Raw genomic sequence first — 25,830 nt, forward strand, 5'->3', positions numbered from 1 at the left:
GGAGGTACAGATGATCAGGCATACAGAGCACATCTCGGTCTGTGTAGGTCTCTATGTGAGTACAGTGATCATAGTACAGCCCCGCCTCCCTGCACTAGAATTGTAACACACAGTACAGAGAGCTCTGTTTCTATGTACAGGGAGGCGGGGCTGTACAGGGAGGCGGGGCTGTACTATGCACGGTGCTCTCACATACAGATCTATCAGACAGAGACTCGCTCTCTCTGCCTGATGATCTGTATCTCCGTGCATCGGAGACAGATGGCAGGTGGGCGGGTGGTGGAGGGAGGAGGACGGGGGCGGCGGTGACGGACGGGTGGAGGAGCTAGGACGGGGGCGGTGCTAGGACGGGTGGAGGAGCTAGGACAGGGGAGGAGTTGGAGAGGGAGAAGAGGAAGGACACCACCTCTATGGGCGGCACTGCCCTCCCTCCCTCCCGCCCCCCGAGATGTTCATCCACGGCTGCGATGTTCAGCCCAGCCTCCTGGGATTGAAGAGACACATATCCCAGGAGGCATAGCAGCGCTGGATGCGGCGGGGGGGGGGGGGGGGGCCATTCCGCCGCGGCGGGGGAATAAGAGACTCACAGATAAAAACGTGAGTTTTTAAAAGACAAAAATAAAACATCCCAAATGTATTTAAAGGGGCAGTGTTAAAACGAATGCAAAGAAGTTGTAAAATAGGGTGGAACTCCGCTTTAACATCTGTTCTGTCAGCTGTTCTTGGAGCATGCGCAGTTAACAGGCCACGTCTCTTCCGATGCTTATCCGCAACACTCTGTATCAGATCGGGGACCCATCTCGATAGAACAGCGCTGGTCGCGCTCACAGCAATTCAGCAAGGTGGCGGATGGTTTTTAAAAAGGGGCGGGTGTATTATTGAGCAGTGATTTTTGACAGGTTGGACATCTCGATAGAACAGCGCTGGCCGCGGTCACAGCAAGGGGCAGATGGTTAAAAAAATCAATGCTCAATAATACACCCGCCCCTTTTTTAAAAACCAGCCACCCCTTGCTGTATTGCTGTGAGCGCGGCCAGAGCTGTTCTATCGAGATATCCAACCTGTCAAAAATCACTGCTCAGTAATACACCCACCCCTTGCTGTATTGCTGTGAGCGCGGTCAGCGCTGTTCTATCGAGATGGGTCCCCCATCTGATAGAGCGAGCACCGTCGAAAAGGATCGGGAGTGAGCGTTGTAACTGTGCATGCTACAGCTGACGGAACAGATGTTCAGTCTCTGAGATTTCCGTGATCTCGGACTACACATGCGCAGTCCAACCCGGGCACTATCTGATAGGGGACCCAGAATGATAGGACACCGGCCCTTTGCACTGACAGTCATTGAACACATGCTGACTTTCAGGGGAAAAAACAAAACATTTTGGCTATACTGTCACCTTCAGGAGGTTTGAACACTGTCAAACTTGAAAAAAATGTTAAGCCAGCCCTCTACTTCCAACCCTCATGCCTCAGTTATCTTATCTGATCTGACTGCTTATTGCCCTGAACTGTCTAGCAGTTTCCAGATCAGTTACTCTTAAATCACCATAGAAAGTTCAAATCTCGGCCAGTCCCAGCTGAACCGGCTGAGATTTGAACCATTTTTAGGCAGGCAGATTATACATTAGTTGATCAACCGATCAACTTGGGTACAACCAGCCTGTCGAACGTTTTATGTGAAGATTGCCAGCAGCTATAGCTGCTAGCAATAATCACTGTGTTCTCCCAGCCAGGATGACTCTCCAGCCCTCTGCCAGGAGAACACAATAACTCCGTGGGAGGGATTCCTTCATCAAACTGCTATCCTGGAGTCTATTAGACTGCAGATCTCTCCTCTGCCCTAAAAGCATCTGATTAAACCAAGATCAGTTTGACCAGATGCTTTACAAGCCTTAACTGCTTGTAAACATCAAACCGAAACCAAAAATAATGGAAATCCTCAGCACTTTTGGTTTCTTGCATCAGAGGGGAGGCGGGTATAGATGAGTGCACCAGGTATTCAAGTGGCAATGGTACCAGGCTCCCCAATCACATGGGAGCGCCCCATACAGGTGGTGGTGGCCCTTCCACGCCCTGTAGAAGTGAATGAGCAGCTGTACAGCCGCCTGGATCACTTCTACATGAAAGCCCATCACCAGCTGAAAATATTGATACCAATATAACCTCTTCTTCAACCTGAGATGTACAGATGCATCCTAAGGGTTAAAGTGGTTAAATACTTCAAGGGGTAAAGAAAGCAGGTCAGTATATTCAATATAAAGACAAGATTAAGAACATGGGGACATGTCTTCAAACAAGCAGGAGCAAAGTTCAAAACAAATCTTGGAAAATACTCTCTAACTACCCTTTTGGTAAAATAGTAACTCCACTTATGTTAAGGAAAAAACATTCCTCACTGGGTAATCTTTGAACGTAGCAGGGATTTTAACAAACTTTGTTGCAAATTCTTACATTTTGTTGTTCTGAAGAAATAGGTTTGTTTGTGACCATGAATCTGTATGAGGGTGGTTTTGCAATTGTCTAACAGCTGCTGCACCTGCAGGGCTCTAATGAGGAAAGCGGCAGGGTCTACATTTCTTGAGTGCCTTTGGGCGTTTCTCACCAAAAATTACATTTATTTCTCGTACACCACGGGACACAGAGCCATTGTCTTTACATAATGGATTGTATGCTCACCAGAGGTGATTGGTCAGTTCCCCTCCATATAACCCCTCCCATCAGGGAAGTACCTCAGTTTTCCCCGATCGTCTTTCAGCACAGCACCTTGAGAGTGTGGCTCCACCCACTTGACAAGAAAAACACCTCCACCAAACTTCTTAAAAGGGAGGCTCCTTCCACTTATCAGTAGTTTTTGTTTCCTCCGGCGGGAACACATGTGGGGGCTAGGAGCTCTCTAGGTGCTACCTGAGAGGTCATATCTCCGTATTCCACCAGTTTTTTCATACCTCAGAGAGTCCGTTTCCTCCCATTCACTGGATAGAGAGTGCCTTGTGCATGGGCTTCTTCTCCCTCATCGGTGCTCAGAGGAACCAGGGACTGCTCTGGGATGCTACCCCTCGGCAAGGTAGACGGCGCGGAAATCTTTTTTTCGGGTCCGGGCAGCCGAATGCTGCCGCCATCTTGGGAAGGTCAGTCTAGCTGCTTCCCCCAGAAGTGAGGTAACTGGAAGGGGGCGGCATCCTACGCGCGGGCGCAGGGCATAGATGTAATTTCCAGAAGCGCTGAGGGAGGGAGGGAGGAACAAGTCTGGTGCCTTGTTAACCGGTTCTGGTCCAGTGCAGTGGTGCTAGTGGAGTCCGGAACCAGCGGTTTTGCCACCAGCATCATGCTGCTGCCTCAACATGGACGCTGGATCCGAGTGGAACAGGCACTGACACCAGCAAGGCCCAGGTAAGGAGTAGACTGAGGTTCTACTCTCATTTATTATGGGGTCTCGCTCTAGATCTCTTCCCCCTGGGTACTCACATTGTAGTGATAAAAAACAGGCATATAAAAACAGGGCGTTCGCCGACGTCACCTCCGGTACCTCTTATGGGCTCTATGTTTTACTCATACGCACATTCGTCACTTCTCGTAACTTCTTCAGGAGTCACGAGAAGTGACAAATGCGCGTATGAGTATAACATAGAGCCCAAAAGAGGTACCGGAGGTGACGTCGGCGAACGCCCTGTTTTTATATGCCTGTTTTTTATCGCTACAATGTGAGTACCCAGTGTATTATCTTGTTTGAATAAATCCTTTTTTTAAACGATACTGCACTATTGGCACTTTTATCTCCCTGGGTGCGAGTCACTGTCACTGGTTGGACGTGACTACCGAGAGGGATCTATTTTTCCAATTACAGCCCTTTTGGATGATACCGTATTTGGATTTGACCAGAAAAGTGTACCTGGGTTTTTACGCTGTTACCTTGTTTCACGTCACTTTGGCATTTACACCAGCACTTTTATTTTGGATTTTCTCCTGCTGTTATGGTTACAGCTATCTGCTGTATGGACATTTAATTTAGTGTTGTTGCAGTCACCGCTGTGTGTTGTAGTTTGCACGCTGTACACCCTATTGTGTATCAGTACATTTGGTACCATTATATTGCACTTTATGACACTTGCACTGTCACTTTGTACTACTTCATTATTTGGCAGCTAGCCTTGGCTGCACTGTAGCACGTTTACTTTGATGTTATTCACTTGTTATGGCATATTATTATCATTTTTACTGTGATTGTGATTATTGGTCAGACCTTATCTTTCCATATATTAGGATCTGCCATATTTCCTTTGCACATTATCCCACTACCCACTCCCAGCGCAGCACTACCCCCCCTATTCTCTACAGCAAGTACATCACTTCACAAGGTGCAACAAAGGAACAGGTAGATAGCCGACGCGTTTCGCACTGAGCTAGTGCTTAATCATGCCATGATTAAGCACTAGCTCAGTGCGAAACGCGTCGGGTATCTACCTGTTCCTTTGTTGCACCTTGTGAAGTGATGTACTTGCTGTGTTTTTTTGAATAAAAGACAACCGTTTGGTCATTGGAGTGCGGCTATCCATCCTCTTTCTTCGTAACTTTTAGGATTAGAGGAGGAACGTAAAGAATTGTCTTTACACGACAGGATGTATTCAGTGAGCCCAAGATGCGTACCTTTCCAGTCCATACAGTAATTTCTGAAGCGATCAAGAAAGAATGGACTGTTTATTGTTTCATAGACAAGATCTTCTGATCCAGCATTTGAGGACATGGGGATTCTGAAAGACCCCATGGATAAGAGGATGGATCAGCAATTTAAAGAGGGCCTGGCAATCCATCATAAGCAACCTTAAGCCAGCAATGGCGACTACTTGCTCCTCCAGAAATATGGAGTATTGGTTGAACCAGCTTAAGGAGCATAGAATAGCTGATTCTCCAAAGCAAGAAATCCTAGACTCCTTTTCAACCCTGTCAGCAGCTGTAGCCTATGTCTCGGATGCATCAGCAGAATCTATCAGAATGACGGCAAGATCCGCGGCCCTTACTAATTCAGTTAGGAGGGCGATGTGGTTAATAACCTGGCCGGGGGACACTGCATCTAAAAACAAGCTGTGTGGAGTACCCTTCCAAGGGGATTTATTGTTTGGCCCAGATTTTAGATGCAGTGCTTGACAGAACTGCAGACAAGAAGAAATCTTTTACTGTCAAGAAGAAAAAGCAGACAGGCAAAAGGTTTATTCGTCCTTAAAGGGCTCAAGAACAAAACAAGCCTCAAGAGAGGAAGAAAGGTTGGTCAGGGCAGAAGGGAAAGGGCAAAGGGAATGTCCTTTTTCTATCCTCCTGCGGCAACCAGCAAAACACAATGACAACTGGTTGCAGGTGGGGGGAAGACTTCAAAGTTTTCTCCCTTTCTGGGCAAGCATAACAGAAAATCAATATATTCTCTCTATGCTGTCCCAAGGTTACAGAATAGAGTTCTTGGACCTTCCCCCAGAGAGGTACCTGTTAACAAATCTACCAAAAGATATAGTCAAGTCCCTAGCAATGAAGAGCCTATTGAAGGATCTGATGAACCAGGGGGTTGTAACTCAAGTACCACAGGGGGAGCTTTATCAGGGGTTTTATTCCCACATGTTCATAATAAAAAGCCGTCCGGAAGTTTCAGACTTATCCTCAACCTGAAGCCGCTGAACAGATCAGTCCTATACAAAAACTTCTGTATAGACTCAATCTTCACGGTCAAAAATCTTTTGCAATCCAGCAAGCATCTCGTCTTGCACTCCAGTTGGTGCATATGCGCAGAATCCTTTGGCTAAAGCATTGGTCTTCAGAGGCACCATGCAAAAAGCTTCTGGCTAGTTTACCCTTTCGCAGTGAGCGCCTCTTTGGGGAAGATTTGGAGAAATATATCCAAAAGATATTGAGTGGAAAAACTACTCTATTACCAGAAAAGAAGAAAAACAAGCGACCTTGTTTTAAACGTTCTCTCTCCCCGTCTCCTGGTAAAACTACCTCCAGCCAGTGGCAACAGCATTTCAGCCAACCACAAAGGCTAATGAAGACCAGGTCCAGAAAAACAAGAGGCAGTGGGGTTCAAAGATTAATAAGCAAAACCCCAAAGCTTCTGCATGAAGAGGCGCCCCCGTTCGGCTGAGTGGGGAGACAGCTTTGTCAGTTTTCAGCGGCATGGCAGACAGAAATCCAGGACAAATGGGTGGCATCCACAATATCCCTAGGGTACAAGCTGGAATTTTGAGAAATCCGATCTTCTCAGTTCCGAAGCTCAAGGCTCTCCAAAGATCCTTTAAAAAGAGCGTTCTTTTTCAAAGGATTGGATCACCTGCTATCCCAAGGGGTAATCCCAGAAGTACCCTTAAAGGAGCAAGGTTCAGGTTTTTATTCAAACCTCTTTGTTATCCCAAAACCAAACGGAGAAGTCAGACCCATTCTGGATCTAAGATCTCTAAATCAGTTTCTGAACATTCGCCATTTCCGAATGAAAACTATTCGATCAGTGGCCGCCACCCTACAAGACGGAGAATTCATGGCGTCTATAGACATCAAGGAAGCATATTTACATGTGCCTATCCATCCCGCTCACCAAAGGTTCTTAAGGTTTGCGGTAGAACATCGCCACTTCGTTTGTGGCTCTACATAGTTACATAGTTAGTCAGGTTGAAAAAAGACACAAGTCCATCCAGTTCAACCACAAAAAACAAAAAAAAAAAAAAAAAAAAAAAACACAGTAAAATCCTATACACCCAACTCCATACCCACAGTTGATCCAGAGGAAGGCAAAAAACCCCAGCGGAGCATGATCCAATTTGCTACAGCAGGGGAAAAAATTCCTTCCTGATCCCCCGAGAGGCAATCGGATTTACCCTGGATCAACTATACCTACAAATCTTAGTACTCAGTTATATTCTGTACATTTAGGAAAGAATCCAGACCTTTCTTAAAGCAATCTACTGAGCTGGCCAGAACCAACTCTGGAGGGAGTCTGTTCCACATTTTCACAGCTCTTACTGTGAAAAAACCTTTCCGTATTTGGAGGTGAAATCTCCTTTCCTCTAGACGTAAAGAGTGCCCCCTTGTCCTCAGTGATGACCGTAAAGTGAATAACTCAACACCAAGTTCACTGTATGGACCTCTTATATATTTGTACATGTTGATCATATCCCCCCTTATTCTCCTCTTCTCAAGAGTGAATAAATTTAGTTCCTCTAATCTTTCCTCATAGCTGAGCTCCTCCATGCCTCTTATCAGTTTGGTTGCTCTTCTCTGCACTTTCTCCAGTTCTCCTATATCCTTTTTGAGAACTGGTGCCCAAAACTGAACTGCATATTCCAGATGAGGTCTTACTAATGATTTGTACAGGGGCAAAATTATATCTCTGTCTCTGGAGTCCATACCTCTCTTAATACAAGAAAGGACTTTGCTCGCTTTGGAAACCGCAGCTTGGCATTGCATGCCATTATTGAGCTTATGATCAACTAAAACCCCCAGATCCTTCTCCACTACAGATCCCCCCAGTTGTACTCCCCCTAGTATGTATGATGCATGCATATTCTTAGCCCCCAAGTGCATAACTTTACATTTATCTACATTAAACCTCATCTGCCACTTTGGTGTGGCCACCGCACCCCAGGTATTTACAAAGGCACTAGCCCCTCTGTTGGCAAATCTCAAGGCATAGCGATAACCGCCTATCTAGATGACCTGCTTGTGATAAATCAGTCCGTGACAGGATTAGATCACACGGTGCTCACCACTATAAAATACCTGGAGCAGTTAGGATGGATTGTAAACTTACAAAAATCCTCTCTGCCAGCCCAAAGAAGGGTAGAGTATCTGGGCATGATTATAGATACAGCCCAAAACCGGGTATTCTTGCCAGAGCCAAAGATCAAGTCACTAAGGGACCTGATCTACAAGGTCAAGGCAAAAAAGAAACCATTGATTTGCCTTTGCATGAGGCTATTAGGGAAGATGGTAGCCTCCTTCGAGGCTATCCCTTACGCTCCGTTTCATTTGAGACTACTTCAAGGCAGTATCTTAGCCGCCTGGAACAAGAAGATCCAAGCCCTGGATTTACCCATGCACGAAAAGAGCCTACCCATCAACATATTGGAATTGCGGGCAGTATACTTGGCCCTCAGAACCTGGACATACAGGGTCACCCAGTTCCGATTCAATCCGACAGTGCTACAGCAGTAGCTTACATCAATCACCAAGGAGGCACCCGCAGTCAGGGCGCTCAGAAGGAGGTAAAACGCATTTTGACATGGACTGAGTCGCCAGCAGCTGTCACCAGGAGAGTGGTCTCTCCACCCCGATATCTTTCAGTCCATTTGCCAAAGATGGGGGACCCCCGGATGTGGACCTGCTAGCTTTCAGGTTCAACAGAAAGTTGGACAACTTTGTGTCCAGGACGAGAGATCCTCTGGCCTATGGATGGGATGCTCTGGTGGTTCCGTGGAATCAGTTCTCACTGATCTATGCGTTTCCTCTGATCCCTCTCTTACAAAGGCTACTTTGCAGGATCAAGAAGGAAGGAATTCCTGTAATCTTAGTGGCCCCAAATTGGCCCAGATGTCCCTGGTACGCGGAAATCATAAAGATGACGGTAGGAAGACCTTGGAAACTTCCGCTGTCACAAGGTCCAGTGTTCCATCCTTCCTTACAAATGCTAAATTTGACAGTTTGGCTGCTGAGATTCACATTCTGAAGAAACAAGGGATCTCAGGTCCAGTGCTTTCTACACTTATTAATGCCAGAAAGCCAGATTCCAGGATTATCTACTATAGAGTCTGGAAAGCATATGTTTCATGGTGTGAAACTAACAAATGGAATCCTCAAAGATATGACATAAGTAGGATTCTTGCCTTTTGCCAGCTAGGAGTGGATATGAAATGAGCCCTTAGTACTATTAAGGGTCAAATATCGGCTCTATCAGTCTTCTTTCAAAGACCGCTGGCATCTCATTCCCTAGTTTGGGCTTTTATTCAAGGGGTACTGCGGATCAATCCGCCAGTCAAGTCCCCCTCGTGCCCATGGGATCTGAATCTAGTATTGTCAGTGTTGCAGAACCAACCTTTTGAACCTATACGCCAGATTCCGCTGATTCTTTCAAGCAGGAAATTGGCCTTTTTGATTGCTATCTCTTCGGCTAGAAGAGTATCTGATTTAGCAGCTCTTTCCCACAAAGAGCCTTATTTAGTTTGTCACAAAGACAAAATTGTACTACGACCCCATCCTACTTTTTTTACCTAAGGTGGTGTCTGCTTTTCATTTAAATCAGGACATTGTTCTGCCTTCCTTTTTTTCCGGATCCGCAGACAGCGGAGGAAAGATTATTGCACTCTCTAGATCAAGTGAGAGCAGTAAAGGTGTATCTGCAGGCAACTGCTCAGATACGTAAAACAGATGTTTTGTTTATTTTGCCAGATGGTCCCAGGAAGGGACAAGCGGCATCAAGATCCACTATCTCTAAGTGGATTCGACAGACAATTATTCAAGCCTATGGTTTAAAGAATACGACTCCTTTTTCTGTTAGAGCGCACTCTACCAGGGCGATAAGTGCTTAATGGGCAGTGCACCACCAGGCTTCGTTGGCTCAGATCTGCAAAGCTGCAACCTGGTCCTCGGCCCACATATTTTCCAAATTTTATCAAGTGGACGTGAAAAGGACAGGAGGATGCCACCTTCGGGCGAAGTGTGCTGCAGGCAGCGGTATAAAGCTTCTGGTCCAGAACGTGGGACGTCCCATTATGTAAAGACAATGGCTCTGTGTCCTGTGGTGTACGAGAAAGAAAATAGGATTTTTGAAACGGCTTGCCTGTAAAAATCCTTTTCTTGGAGTACACCACAGGACACAGAGGTCCCTCCTTCTTCTTATGGGAACCTTAATGCTTTGCTACAAAACTGAGGTACTTCCCTGATGGGAGGGGTTATATGGAGGGGAACTGACTCTGATTGGTTGTGCCAGTGTCCAATCACCTCTGGTGAGCATACAACCCATTATGTAAAGACAGTGGCTCTGTGTCCTGTGGTGTACTCCAAGAAAAGGATTTTACAGGTAAGCTGTTTCAAAAATCCTATTTTTTGTTGAAGGGGATGCCAAATTTTTACTTGTATTTTAATGCAGACTTCTGGGAAAATCAGTAAGCCAATAAAACAAGCAGAAAAATATATTTCTGGGGGATGTTCTGTACAGAACACCTCCAGGTAGCCATATTGCCTTTTACAGAACATTACAGCGCTGCAGTTTTTAAAAAGGAAATTTTATTTTTAAACGCCTTCAATTACAGTATGATTTTATTTGCAATTGTATGCACTATATTCATTTTTATTTGCTTTTTTTCCCACAAATGTGGAGTTACTCTTTAACCACTTAAGGACCGAGCCTCTTTCTGAGATTTGTTGTTAAAAACATTTTTTTTTATGCTAGAAGATTACTTGGAACCCCCAAACATTATAAGATCCTAGAGAATAAAATGGCGGTCATTGCAATACCTTCTGTCACACCTTATTTGCGCAGCAGTCTTGCAAACACCCTTTTTTTGTAAAAATAAATAAAACATTTGGAATTAAAAAATAAGACAACAGTAAGGTTAGCCCAATTTAGTTTTTATATTGTGAAAGATAATGTTACGCCGAGTAAATTGATACCCAACATGTCACGCTTCAAAATTGTGGAATAGGAACAAACTTTTACCCCTAATCTCCTTAGGCGACGTATAAAAAAATTATACAGTTTGCATGTTTTGCGTTACAGGAGGAGGTCTGGAGCTATAATTATTGCTCTTGCTCTACTGATCGCGGCAATACCTCACATGTGTATTTTAAATACAGTTTTCATATGCGGGCACTACTCACGTATGCGGTTGCTTCTGCACGCAAGCTTTTATTCCTATTACAAAAAAAATAAAGCATGACAGGTCCTCTTAAATATGAGATGTGGGGTCAAAAAGACCTCAGATCTCATATTTACACTAAAATGCAATAAAAAAAAATGTAATTTGTAAAAATGAAAAGAAAATGACCCTTTAAAATCTATGGGCGAAAGTGTCGTTTTGACGTCGCTTCCGCCCTGCAATGGTATGAAGACGGGTGGGGGCCATCTTCCCCTCACTCGTCTACATACCAAGCACAGAAGAGGATCCAATCACCTCTGCCAACGGCTCACGTAAGCAACTGAGGGTACCAGAGAGCGGCGGAAGGGGGGACCCTCTCCCGCCACCGATGAAAGTGATCTTGCGGCGAATCCGCCGCAGAGACCACTTTTATCTTAAACCGGACCGCTCACTGAAGAAACAGATATCTGGGTTATGGCAGCTAGCTGCTACCATAACAAAGATATCCCTCAATGTTGGATGGGCCCGTGGCTGGATTGGTAAAGGGCAGAGAGCTCCAGTCCGACTCAGACGCCAGCAAGGTGGAGGTGGAGTACTGGTTTGGGCTGGTATCATCAAAGATGAGCTTGTGGGGCCTTTTCGGGTTGAGGATGGAGTCAAGCTCAACTCCCAGTCCTACTGCCAGTTTCTGGAAGACACCTTCTTCAAGCAGTGGTACAGGAAGAAGTCTGCATCCTTCAAGAAAAACATGATTTTCATGCAGGACAATGCTCCATCACACGCGTCCAAGTACTCCACAGCGTGGCTGGCAAGAAAGGGTATAAAAGAAGAAAAACTAATGACATGGCCTCCTTGTTCACCTGATCTGAACCCCATTGAGAACCTGTGGTCCATCATCAAATGTGAGATTTACAAGGAGGGAAAACAGTACACCTCTCTGAACAGTGTCTGGGAGGCTGTGGTTGCTGCTGCACGCAATGTTGATGGTGAACAGATCAAAACACTAACAGAATCCATGGATGGCAGGCTTTTGAGTGTCCTTGCAAAGAAAGGTGGCTATATTGGTCACTGATTTGTTTTTGTTTTGTTTTTGAATGTCAGAAATGTATATTTGTGAATGTTGAGATGTTATATTGGTTTCACTGGTAAAAATAAATAATTGAAATGGGTATATATTTTTTTTTGTTAAGTTGCCTAATAATTATGCACAGTAATAGTCACCTGCACACACAGATATCCCCCTAAAATAGCTAAAACTAAAAACAAACTAAAAACTACTTCCAAAAATATTCAGCTTTGATATTAATGAGTTTTTTGGGTTCATTGAGAACATGGTTGTTGTTCAATAATAAAATTAATCCCCAAAAATACAACTTGCCTAATAATTCTGCACTCCCTGTATGTCTGAGCAATTTCTTATATGGTTTGGCCATTTTTGGCTGAGCAAGGCCCAACAAGAAAAATTTAGGTGTCGGGGTTATCCTGACACCTAAATTTCAGGATAGTAGTTGTGTAGATCGCCAGAACGGGGCTATGAGGAAACATGACCAATATATGTGAAAGAGAGAGCCTCTGCATCGCTGGCAGCGCCAGCAATGGTCAGAGGTAGAGGGATAGATTTTATGGGGTACATCTGGGTTCTGGTACCAGAAAAAAAAAATTGTATGCATTTTCTTTATGTAGGGTACATAGGGAGCTTTTGGCAGCCTGCCTCCAGACGGTCTGCCAGGCCTCCATTGGAAGTTCCTCTCCCAACTCACTCTCCAACCATAGCATGTATGCATGTTTTGCTCGAGCTGGAATGGTGTATGCATTCAGAATCCAGTATATGTCTGAGATCAGTCCTCTACGGAAGAGCCCCTCCAGTATAATACGTTCAAATGGAGAAGGTGGGGAAAATTGGAGATGTGGGGCTATGGTTTGGGCAAAATGTCTGATCTGTAGATAACTGTAGAACACCTGTCTTGGCATGTCATATTTTGTTTGGAGATCCGAGAATGGCAGCAGTTTACGAGACCTAGGATCTACAAAATGGCCAAAATTAAACAGATTCTGTGAAGGCCCAGGGCCAGGACATCTGGTGGGTCAGACTGTCCGGTATTTTAGGATTGCAAAGAAAGATCATTTATGAGGGCGTGGTTAGGAGCGGAGCATGGCAGGCGTTGGCTGGTGCAACTGGTGGCAAGTAACCCTTAAGGTCTGGCTAGTTGCTCAGAACTTTGAGCCTTGCCTTACACTCATCCCATGTATTTTCAAGAGAAGAGGAAATCACATTGTGTTCCCAGAATTCGGCCAATAGAGGTGGGATTTTTTTTAGCTGGGTCTGAATGAGCGACCCAGTGAGGTCAAAGCCATCACAGAGCAGCACTGCGTGAAGCAGGGGAGCGAAGCGCTATAGCCAGGGGACTAGACCGCTAGGCATATAGGATGCCTCCATTACATTCCAGAGGAGGAATTGGCAAAGGCCAGATCGATATGGGAGGCAGTCTTATAGGAGGCAGAGAAACAAGAGTAAGATCTAGTATTTGGGTTTTCATCGCCAAACCTCAGTCAGTCCCTCCGCTTGAGCCCAGGTGGAGAGATCAGTGGAAAATCATTGGGGGGGGGGGGGGGCGGGTCTATTTAGGTCAGGCGACAAAATGGCATTAAAGTCTCCCATAAATAGTACTTTTGCAGGACAATAAGGGGTGATTCTCTCCAGAACAGTATACAGAACTGTTTAAAAAGGGGGGATGGAGATATATTGCAACAATTATATATCTTTGAGACTAGCACAGTAAGGACTAGCACCACAAGTTTTCCCTGGGGATCTGTATGAATCTCTTCAATCAGACAGAGAAACCCCTTATGTACCGGCACCAACATTACCCAACCAAACGTGGAATAAGTGGCATGAAATGCCTTTTTTGTATCCATGGCTTTTTTTAAAGCTAGGATTTTGCTGCCCAGGAGGTGTTTCTTATAAAAGAATTAACTCAGGACAGTGAGATTTCAGATATTAAAATAAGAGAGCTCTTTTAAATTTAGAGTTGAGCCCCCGAACATTCCACGAAAGAACAGGTTACAGTCTATAGTGCCGACATGTGAAACGGGAAGGGGTGTTTTTCTAAAGAGGGGGATTTGGAACCGGGCTACACCCAAGTCTTGTGGTAAGAGCAGGACAACTGCGAATGGCTTGTAGTTGATACAGTCAGAAAAACCTGGCAAAGCTGTTGGCGCTTCAATGATGTATTCAACGCATGTTCACTATATGTGGGTAAAGATTGGGGGGAAGGGAGAAGAGTTAAAGGCAGATAACAGTACCCACAGTGTGTCCTCTGCCCTCCCTTTCCCCCATAGCAGTGACCTGTGTCCCTTGCCTCTCCCAAATAGCACGTCCTCTGCTTCCTTAACATCACCCCCCCCACACAAAACATAAGCAGAGTCCTACCCTACCTACCCGTGCACACAGAAGAGAGAGTGGAGGGTAGCATACTTCTAGAAGGAGGGTGGGAGCGGGAGCCTTTCATATTAAGAAGCTGGTGTTTGGTTGCTAGGACTGTCCACAACAGTCTGCTTCCAGGGCCCCTTCACTCGCATGTGATTGCTGCATGAGTGATTACATTTTAGTGGTCAATGATTGGCTGCATTATCTGGCAGCCTCCCATTACTTTCCACGGGACGGGCTGCCTCTCCAAGCTAATTAACCAGGGACAATCTGCTGGGATTAGAATTTGCAGCGGAGTGGATCTGCAGGTGTGAATGCACCTTTAATTGTGCATATAGCAAACTTGGTGCAAAATTGTTTACTTTAAGGTACTGCAAAAAAACAAGGGGCCACTCTTGGGCCTGAAAGGAAAAGAGCCTTAACGCTAGTACACACAGGCCCGACGTTCGGCCCGTGTGTACTGGAATCGGTCTCTTTCTGTCTAAGTAGCCATCCATTGGCTGAGGAGCGCTGACCGCCGTGTGCTGGGGGGGGGGGGGGGGGGGGGGGGGTAGGGTTTTTTCCATTCAACCCAGCATACTGCTGGGTTGAATGGAAAAACTACCAGTGTGTTTTGAGGCTTTACCCTTCATATACAGAAAGAGTTCAAGCTATAAAAATGTGGAATAGTCTTCAACGGCAGTTTAAAAAAAAATACAGAATTTGAAATAAGGCACATAATATAAATTACTATTAATTTATAATAAATAGCATTTGTAGAATGTTGATCCATGGAGTATCTGATGGCTTTGGGAAACCAGAAACGATTTTGTACTGTATTAGTGCAACTTTGATGCTTCATAATTTTATTTACTGTTCTCTGAAATAACTTTCTTTTCATGTAACCATATCTTTTTTTCTTTTTATATTGTCAGTTCTCAGTGCAATGAAAGAGGATAGTGAAAAAGTTCCAACATTGCTAACTGACTACATTTTAAAAGGTATGTTCTGTTATGTTAATGTATATGGAAACCTTAACTTTTTTATATGCTCTTTGTTCTCCTTCTCCTGTTTTTATCCCCAAGTGCATAACTTACATTTATCAACATTAAACTTAATTTGCCACATAGTTGCTCAATTAAATAGTGCATTGTGGTCAGCTTTTACATTGGAGACATCATGTAAGGATGTTATTGTACTATATAACTTCATCTGTAACACTGAAATGGTACTTTTAATCCTAAACTCTGTTATTTTAATTATGTTAAAAAGTAAAGCCCCAAACACATAGGCCGAATGTCATAAGAAAATGTCCGCTTGGCCTGTGTGTATGTCTGTCTGGAAAGCCGCAGCCGACTGACTCCCAATCCGCACGCTCAGCCAATGGCAGATAACACTGATCAGAATGATTTGGCAGGGGGGCGTCCTTCTGTCTGAAAACCATAGCTCAGTAGGAGGGATCGCTGAACTAACCTTGCATGGTTATTACAGCAGATTGGACCGGAGCTGTCCAGGTTTTTTTTTTTTTACTGCAACCATCTGGGTTGCATGAAAAGAACTGTTAGTGTGTACCCGGCTTAAGAGTCCCAACACTGAGCCTTGGAATACACCATTAAAAGCCCTAAATCATTCAGGTTACGACTCAATCACTAATCTCAGTCCCTCGTAGCAATTCTGCCCGAGATTTAAAAACTAGGGATGCACCGATTATCGGTGGCCGATACATATCGGCCGAAAATAGCATTTCTGGCTCCCTGCCGAAATAAAGTTAAAATGCCGATATAAAGCTGGGTGATACCATTTTTTTTTTACTAGAGGGGGGGAGGCAATGTTCACAATGAATGCAGACCCACACGCTGGCCGCCAGACCTGCACATAGCGCGAGCAGCGGCAGTGGCACTGTACAAACTGTGTGCCGACTGCTGATAGCGCTCCACCTTGTCCTCCTAGCTCCTATCTGTTGTTTGGACTCCCCCTATGGGGGAGTCTCTTGGTTTAGTCCAGCGGCGTGAGCTGCGTGACGTCACTGCCGGAGGCGGGGAGGACTCGGAGCGCGCAGGGAGCTGTGTCGTCGGAGCATCAGGCTGAGAGACTGAGGCAATCACACTGCCTGCCTAGGAGGAACCTAGCAGTGTCCTCCACTAAAGTAAGCACTCTAAGTTCTGTACAAAACAAAACAAAACCTGTTAGGACTAACTACTGTGTTCAATCTGTTAAATCCCTAGTTCCTGGTGTGGGGGGTGCGGAGGCAAGTGGTTAACTGAGGTGACCAGGTAAAAAAAAAAAAAAATGATCTGCCATTTTTTCACAGTAGCACAGTGAGGCTGCAATTAATATTTGTTTTGGTAGTCAGATAAGGCAAGCATTGCTCAATAACACTCAAACGTTTTCTTTTAAAAAAACGTTTGTGTGTTATTGAGCCATGCTTGCCTTATCTGACTACCAAAAAAAAACATTAATTGCAGCCTCACTGTGCCATCACATACAGCCACTGTGCCCATCACATGCAGCCACTTCGCCATCACATGCAGCCACTTCGCCATCACATGCAGCCACTTCGCCATCACATGCAGCCACTTCGCCATCACATGCAGCCACTTCGCCATCACATGCAGCCACTTCGCCATCACATGCAGCCACTTCGCCATCACATGCAGCCACTTCGCCATCACATGCAGCCACTTCGCCATCACATGCAGCCACTGTGCCAACACATACAGCCACTGTGCCAACACATGCAGCCACTGTGCCAACACATGCAGCCACTGTGCCAACACACGTCGCCACTGTGCCCATCAAATGCAGCCACTGTGCCAACACATGCAGCCACTGTGCCAACACATGCAGCCACTGTGCCAACACATGCAGCCACTGTGCCAACACATGCAGCCACTGTGCCAACACATGCAGCCACTGTGCCAACACATGCAGCCACTGTGCCAACACATGCAGCCACTGTGCCCATCACACGTCGCCACTGTGCCCATCAAATGCAGCCACTGTGCCAACACATGCAGCCACTGTGCCAACACATGCAGCCACTGTGCCAACACATGCAGCCACTGTGCCAACACATGCAGCCACTGTGCCAACACATGCAGCCACTGTGCCCATCAAATGCAGCCACTGTGCCCATCAAATGCAGCCACTGTGCCCATCAAATGCAGCCACTGTGCCCATCACATGCAGCCACTGTGCCATCACATGCAGCCACTGTGCCATCACATGCAGCCACTGTGCCATCACATGCAGCCACTGTGCCATCACATGCAGCCACTGTGCCATCACATGCAGCCACTGTGCCATCACATGCAGCCACTGTGCCAACACACGTCGCCACTGTGCCCATCAAACGCAGCCACTGTGCCCATCATGTAATACATACAATTATTGAAGAAAAAAAATTGAAATAGGGGGAAAACAAAGAAAAGTCATTTTCGGTTTCCGTTTCGGACTGAATTTTTTTTTTATTTCGGTTTCGTTTCGGTTCTGAAATTTCCATTTCGGTGCATCCCTATTAAAAACGCTCTGCTAAAATGATAAAACGCACAATGCAAATTTCAGATGCCGTTCATTTAGTGGCTCCCAAACAAAATTGCCGTCCTTTTTTCCCCCACAAATAGAGCTTTCTTTTGGTGGCATTTGATCACCTCTGCGGTTTTTATTTTTTGTGCTATAAACAAAAATAGAGCGACAATTTTGAAAAAATGCAATATTTTTTACTTTTTGCTATAATAAATATCCCCAAAAAATATATAAAAAAAATATTTTTTCCTCACTTTCGGCTGATACGTATTCTTCTACCTATTTTTGGTAAAAAAAAATCGCAATAAGCGTTTATCGGTTGGTTTGCGCAAAATTTATAGCGTTTACAAAATAGGGGATAGTTTTATTGCATTTTTATTAATTGGTTTTTTTTTTCACTACTAATGGCGGCGATCAGCGATTTTTTTCGTGACTGCCACATTATGGCGGACACTTCGGACATTTTTGACACATTTTTGGGACCATTGTCATTTTCACAGCAAAAAATGCAATTAAAATGCATTGTTTACTGTGAAAATGACAATTGCAGTTTGGGAGTTAACCACAAGGGGGCGCTGAAGGGGTTATATATGACCTAATATGTGTTTCTAACTGTAGGGGGGTGTGGCTGTATGTGTGACGTCATCGATTGTGTATCCCTATAAAAGGGATCACACAATCGCTGACGGAGCCACAGTGAAGAACAGGGAAGCTGTGTTTACACACAGCTGTCCCCGTTCTTCAGCTCCGGGGACCGATTGTGGGACTCCAGCAGCGATCGGGTCCGCGGGTCACGGAGCTTCTGACCGGGTTGCGGGCGTGCGTCTGCGACCCACGGCTGGACACTAGCACAGCACATGCATGTGCTCATTCTGCCGACGTAAATGTGCAGGAGGCGGTCCTTAAATGGTTAAAATGAACAGCATCTGAAATTCACATTGTGCGATTTGTCATTTTAGAAAAGCGTTTTGAAATCGCCATCATTCTGCCCACTATTCAAAATACCCAGGTGGAATCCAGCCTGAATAACTGTCACATTTTCTTGTGCTCTCAACCGAACGATCAAGCCATCAAATGGCTGGTGTCACAGCTGATCATTTGTGCAGCACCATGGCAACTGCTGGTCAAACAGAGGCCAAGATGGCCACTTCCTTGTAAACTATAGGAGGGTTTAGTTCCCTTTTTAAAGCAGTTCTTCACCCTCTTGGTTACTTCCCTCTAATGAACCCCTGCTCCCCTCCATCCAGAGGCGGCTCTTTAACTCTTTAATTAGGCGGTCACCTAAGGCCTCACACTCACAGGGGCCACCTAATTAAAGGGGTTTTTAAACCCTCGTGTTTTTTTTTTTTACCTTACCACTCTGCCGGATTCTGACGGGGGGGGGGGCACTCTGCATGATTCTGACGTAAGGGGGGCCACTCGGCCGGATTCCAACGTAAGGGGACAGCTCTTTCTTTCTTTTTGTGCTATTCCTTACCAGGCAACAGTATTCCCCTTGCCCATCGCTGACCATCCATCTCCAGTCCCTTTGACACCTATCTATTTGCTTCCCACACAAGCAGAAGCAGTAATAATATGCTCTGCCTCGGAGTTCTTCCTTAACCCCCTGCAAAGTGCTGGAAGAAAGACAAACTCAAGACAAGAGGGGAAGGTAGAGGGGGATTTGTCATTCCATTTGTAGATTTAGCCCAGTTACAGCCTGCCAGAATGGGTAGGATCTGTGAGAGCAGCTTCCGTGCACAGCTATGCTTAACCACTTGAACGCCGCACGACGATATACGTTGACAAAATGGCTGGGCACAAGGGCGTACATGTAGGTCCCCTTTAAGAGCCCTGCCGTGGGTCGCGCAGCGTGCCACTGGCGGCGTGCTCGTGACCCGGTCCTCTTCTCAGTGGCGCCGGTGTCCCGCGATCGGGTCACAGAGCGGAAAAACAGGGAGAGGTAAGTGTAAACAAACCTCTCCCTGTTCTTCCTAGTGTGACTGTCACTGATCGTCTGTTCCCTGTGTTAGGGAACGACGATCAGTGACATCACACGCACAGCCACGCCCCCCACAGTAAGAACCCTCCCTTAGGGCACACTTAACCCCTACAGCGCCCCCTCCTGGTTAACTCCTTCACTGTAATTTTCACAGTAATCCATGCATTTTTATAGCACTTTTCGCTGTGAAAATGACAATAGTCCCAAAAATGTGTCAAAAGTGTCCGATGTGTCTGCATAATGTCGCAGTCACGAAAAAAATCACTGATCGCTGTTTTTTTTTACCAAAAATATGTAGAAGAATACGTATCGGCCTAAATTGAGGGAAAAAAATGTTTTTCTATCTTTTGTGGGGATATTTATTTAGCAGAAAGTAAAAAATATTGAATTTCTTTCTAAATTGTCGCTCTATTTTTGTTTATAGCGCAAAAAATAACCACAGAGGTGATCAAATACCACCAAAGGCCCTCTCACGCATTTACCCCGCTGTGTCCGATCGTTGCTGGAGGGGTTGTGGCCTTCGTGGCACCCTACTCCACATATGGTGGGAGTGCCCGAGGATCCGTCCTTTCTGGGAAGCGATTCGGGCACAAATTAAGGCCATATTGGATGTGGACGTCCCGTTTCAGCCCTTGCACTTTCTTCTCCATGTCCCCTCTATGCCGATCCGTCGATACAGGAGGTGTGCTCTACCGCACCTCCTGAATGCTGCCAGGCGCCTGATTCCCATCTATTGGAAGCAAGCTTCTGTTCCTGGCCTCGAGGACTGGTTCAAGAAGGTGCGGGAGATCAAGGAGGCGGAGGAGTGGGTGGCGAACTGCAAGGGTTCAGGTGAACGCTTTAGGTCCATTTGGGATGCTTGGCTGCAGCATGCTCCAGGGGTGGGGTTTGTCCCCTCTAGTCTAGACATTGCTTTACTGGAACTTGCTGAGCCCTCACTTAGGGGGAGAAGGGGTGCTGTATCGTAGGCCCAGGAGGTGGGTGCAGGAGATGTAGGAGTTTGCATGCTGTGCTGAGCCCTAATAGCATTTTTTCCGATTGGCAGAGCCATGGGACAACGTGGAGCATGCCTGGTGGAGGCCACCATATCTCCCTATTTCTTCTCTTCTTTCTTTTTCTGGACTTTCCACTTTCCTATCCCCCTTTGTTGTCTGTCCGTCCGTCCGTCCGTCTGTCTGTCTGTGGTTTGTGTGTTTTTGTTGGTCTGTTTGTTTTTGTTTTTTGTGTTATTTAGTTTCTATTCCCTTGTTCTTCTTCTTTGGGAATTAGTACATGGATCCCTGCGCACCTGCTTAGCTCAAGTGGTGTTTTCCGCCGCTGGGGTTAGCCCCTTGTTTGGGCCGGATCTCATTGTGCAGCTGTGGTCTCGCCTCCTTCAGCTCTCCCCTATGGGGAATCGGATGAATACGGACCGTGTGTCCGTATTCATCCGATCCGTTCCGCCAGACAGAAGAAAAATAGGGTTTTCTTCCGTCCGCAAAAGCGGATCTTTGCGGACACGGATCTTTGCGGACGTTAGCGGATGCATTATCCGCTAACGTCTGCAATCCCATAGGGAAACATTACAAGTCCGTTTACGGACTTGTAAAAAACGGACCGTTTGTCCGCCCATGTGAAAGGGCCCTAAAGTTGTCTGTTATGCATGACCCCCTCTTTGTCCATTAGGAAGGTCATATGGTTGCTAGGCAACCTGCAGTGTTGTAGTGATGTAAACAAAACAGCAAAGTCATCTGAGTTTCAAACATAAGGAGCAAGATATAGCCTGCATTGTTCAAAATGCATCTGAGGGAGGTCCTGCAGTGTAACTAGTTACTAGCCAACAGCCATGCAGCATAGGTGAGAGGGACCCACATAAAATATCCTTGTTGTATGGCATATGTTGGCCAGTAAAGTAGTAAAATAATCTTGACAGTAGGGCTATGTTCCGTCTATCAGGAGAGGACTAGGCAGACATGTTAAATGTTTAAAAAACATGTAATACAGCAAAGCCGAACAGCACCGCCCAGGCTGCATTTTTCTGCCTAGCACAGAAGGACCTGGCTCCCTAGGGGTCCATTGGTCCTAGGAGAACTTTTTTATTTTTTGATGCTGAGATCTACTATCAACTGCCGGCTGGGTGACAGGCTGCATAATATAGATCCTTGTAGTCTCCCCAGTCTGGCCATCGAGCGTGAGCAGACCTTTAGCTGCGTGCGACATACCCCATTACTCCAGGGGTGACTGATGAGCTACATGCTTAGGGGCTCACTTATGACCGTGCTACTGCAGTCTGTGTCATGGTTGACCGTGGCTGACAGCCACGCCATACTGGTACGGCGGTGGGTCTGTCAGGAACGCTTCCAGCGGTCCCTGTGGGACAGGTAAGTAGGTTCCTCCTGCTCTGGCAGAATGGAGTAGCTGGGCATTCCTGCGTGGTCGTTTAGGGGCTTTCTCGCCCTCCCTTTCCTCCTTACCATGTGTTGCTGGGCCTGCTGTTTTCCGGGGTCCCTGGGGGGGCTCCAGGTCCTGTACTGGGGGCTGTGTGGGCACCCTGCCATTAGGGGGCCTCCGCTCAGCGTTTGCGACCTTCTTTTACCTCAGGATTTGCACCAGCGCCATTTTCTTGTAGCCGCACTGTATTTATTTCAATGCAGCTGGCGGACATTTTCTTGTAGCGGCGCTGTTTCGAACGTATTTGCAGCTGACAGCCATTTTCTTGTAGCTTGCGCTTTTTTTATGAGGCAAGCGGCAGCCATTTTGTTGTGGTTTTAACATGGGTTTTGGCCTCTAGCGCTCAGATGGCTCTTTCTGTACGGCGTGAACGGCAGATCACCTCAGAGACTCCTCAGGCACACACTGTGCTGAGTGTTAGTGGCGGACCACAGCCGTTCTGGTGGCCATTACATCAGTCAGGAGGGTTTCAGCCTTGTCTTGCTAGTCCCCCTACTTGATCCTCCACAAGGATAAGGCGGTGCTACACCCGCAGCCTTATTTTCTTCCAAAAGTTGTTTCGGCCTTTCATCTTAATGAGTGCTTCCATCCCTGTGTCCTCGGCCGTCGCATCCAAAGGAGGTTGCTCTGCATTCCTTGGATGTTGTCCGAGCTCTGCGAGTATATCTCTCTGCTACGGCTAAGCTCCGGAGGTCAGACTCACTGTATCGGTGACTGGTCCAAAGAAGGGTCTGGCGGTCTCGTCGGCCACCATTTATCGGTGGATCAGACAGATGGTGATTCAGGCCTATGCCCTACAGGGGCGGGCGCCTCCCTTTTTCTGTCACCGCGCATTCAACCAGAGCAATAGGTGCTTCCTGGGCCTTCCGACATCAAGCGTCTGTCTCACAGGTGTGTAAGGTGGTAACCTGGTTGTCCGTTCACACCTTCACTAAATTTTACAAGGTTGATGTACATGCATCTGCAGATGCTTGCTTCGGCCATAACGTTTTGCAGGTGGCTGTTTAAGGTTAAGGTTGCAACTCTGTTTTGTTTTTGGGTGGAAGTTGGTTTGCTTACTGTGCCCACCCCTCGTTTTTTTACACTATTTGGAGCTGTGTCCGTCCATGAACTTCAGAGAAAAGGATTTTACGGCGAGTACAAAAATCCTATTTTTTTTTCTTTCACACAAATAGAGCTCTCTTTTGGTGGTATTTAATTACCACTGGGACCTTAGTTAAATAAGATCAAATCCCCAGCCTGCAGTGCCACCCTAGTAGCGGCGGCAGTGAGAAGATGAGGGAAGAGAGCTGGGACAAGGAGCAGCCAGTGGGAAGTGCCGCATGATCGGTGGAGGCGGATGATGAGATGGAAGCCCTGCATGTACTGTAACTACGGCGGGCTTGCCGCGATATCCACTCCCTCCTTCTGGGCGCTCGGGGATCTGGTATGCAAGGACAGGAGTAAATCAATCACCTGCTGCTGGTTTAGGTATAGTGGAAGCACAGGCAGCACTCTCAGTGCTGTAGCCTGCACCCAGTCACAAAAAATAAAACATTGACTCTGCTTTTAAGTTAATAGTGCATTGCACTGTGTACAGAGGGGGTACTGATATGTGCGTGGGGGGGGGGGCAGCCGTGTAGGGGGGGTACTGATATGTGTGGGGGGTACAGACGTGCAGGGGGGTACTGATATGTGCAGGTGGGTTCTGATATGTGCGGGGGGGGCAGATGTGCAGGGGGTACAGAGGGGAACAGATGTGTGGGGGGGGGGCAGATTGTGTGTGTGTAGGAGGGACAGGCATGCAGGGTGGTACAGAGGGGGAACAGATATGTGTGTATAGGGGGGACAGGTGTGCAGGGGAGTACAGAGGGGGAATAGGTGTGTGTGTGGGAGGGGGGGGACAGATGTGCAGGGGGGTACAGAGAGGGAACAGATATGTGGGGGGGGGCGGCAGACATGCAAGGGGTTACAGAGGGGTAGCAGATGTGTGTGGGGGACATATGTACAGATTCACCGATGTTACTCGTGCATGCGCAGTGCCGTCAACTTCCTTGTTGCCATCACAACGGGCAGCGTCATTGATGGTTCACGCCCCGTTGTGATGGTATTTCGCTGGACGGCGTAGAGCAATGTGGGAATGACGCTGTGCTCCCAGGAGAACTCCCAGATCACATTGTGGCGCCGGGGAAAGGAGTAGCAATGCCTATTCCCACACGAGTGAAAGCCCGGAAGTCGCAATTCAACCAGCTGTACTACGGTAATTACAACATAAAAAAAAAAAATTATGTGGCTATTGAACAGGTCTGTACAGTAAGGAATATGATCCGATAGAGTTGTTATTTTGGGTGAACCTCCGCTTTAACTTCACACTACACAATGGAGTATGCTCCATTCCCCTGAAGATGCTAATTGGTAACATATTGGGCAGGGCCTAGCTGGTGATGTCATTACGCCTGCCGTGTCTGGATGGTGTGGCGTTCTATGCTTGTGTACTCTGTTTCCCTGGCTGTATAAGTGCCTGTATATTGTAGATCCACTAAGAATGCAATAAGTCTTGTAAGAGTGTGATCAGGGCAGTACAAATAGAACACAAGAGATGCATAGCAGAGGAGAGTAAAAAGAATCCCCCAAAAATGTACCTATATTAATAGTAAAAAAAAAAAAAAGCAAAGTCAGAACATATTGTCCCCTTAAAGGATGATGTGGTACCAATATTCAAAAATGGGCCTAGATGTTTCTAGATATACCTAATGGCCAGTCAGCCTAACATCAATAGTGTTTCTGTATTTCTTTCATAACACCCCATCCCACATACCTAGGTCCTTCTTTAGGCAACTGGAAGGAGTGCTAACGTCATTTATCTGGGCCGGGAAGCCACCCAGGGTGGCGAAACCGATACTATGCCTTCCCCTTATCGGGTGGAGGTCTGGCTCTCCCGAACTTTCTGCTGTACTACTGGGCGGCTGTCTTAGTCACTGTACGCTGACGATTCTCCCAGCCTAGACGGAATCCGGTGGTGAGACTTGAGGTGGCCATCTTGGGATCATATACTGTCTTGACCAATCTAGTATATAGGGGTCTCAAAGCCCCCCATCCTTTGACAGTCCTCCTGAGGACGACCATTAGAGCATGGCGGGAGGCCAGAGTTATTTGTGCTACACCAAACTCCATCTCCCCACACAACCCGCTGTGGGGTAACCCCACACTGCCCCACCTCTGCAATATACCAGACCCCTCACAATGGGCCAAACAGGGGATCACCACCCTTTAAACATATAGTAGCGAACGGCAGTATCAACCCCTTCCGTGAAATGAAACGACAGTACTCCCTACCCAAATCCTTTGAGTTTAAATATTGCCAGTTGAGACACGCGACGACGCAATTCCCAGATGCGTTAACTCTGGAATCGGACTCCATTGAATGACTGCTGACTTTGAGCACGATGGGGAAACCCCTATCCACTCTGTACCTGACAGTAGCCCACGACGTTTAGCCCACGACGTTAAACCCACTTGTTCAATGAACATATAGAAGGACATCCCGACTCTGGGGGTGGGAGGACTGCATTTCCACATACAATCCTGTCCATGATAGCAGCCAAAGTTGGGTTCATTCAGCTCGAATTCTTACACAGGGCCTACTTCACCCCCCAAAGATTGGCCAGAATATACCCACATCT

The 25,830-nt window shown here is 46.6% G+C and overlaps 1 protein-coding gene across 3 annotated transcripts in view; it reads left to right on the plus strand.

Annotated features, from left to right (window-relative positions):
* The window catches only part of FEZ2 (fasciculation and elongation protein zeta 2), a 203,565-nt gene that overhangs the window by 150,728 nt on the left and 27,007 nt on the right, over positions 1-25,830 (plus strand). For all 3 annotated transcript variants that reach the window (XM_040350753.1, XM_040350755.1, XM_040350754.1), the window contains one exon: positions 15,168-15,233. In XM_040350753.1, coding sequence (XP_040206687.1) covers positions 15,168-15,233 — 66 coding nt within the window. The remainder of the gene's footprint in view (positions 1-15,167; positions 15,234-25,830) is intronic.

The sequence above is a fragment of the Rana temporaria genome, chromosome 4 (assembly GCF_905171775.1).
Source record: "Rana temporaria chromosome 4, aRanTem1.1, whole genome shotgun sequence".
NCBI lineage: Eukaryota > Metazoa > Chordata > Amphibia > Anura > Ranidae > Rana > Rana temporaria.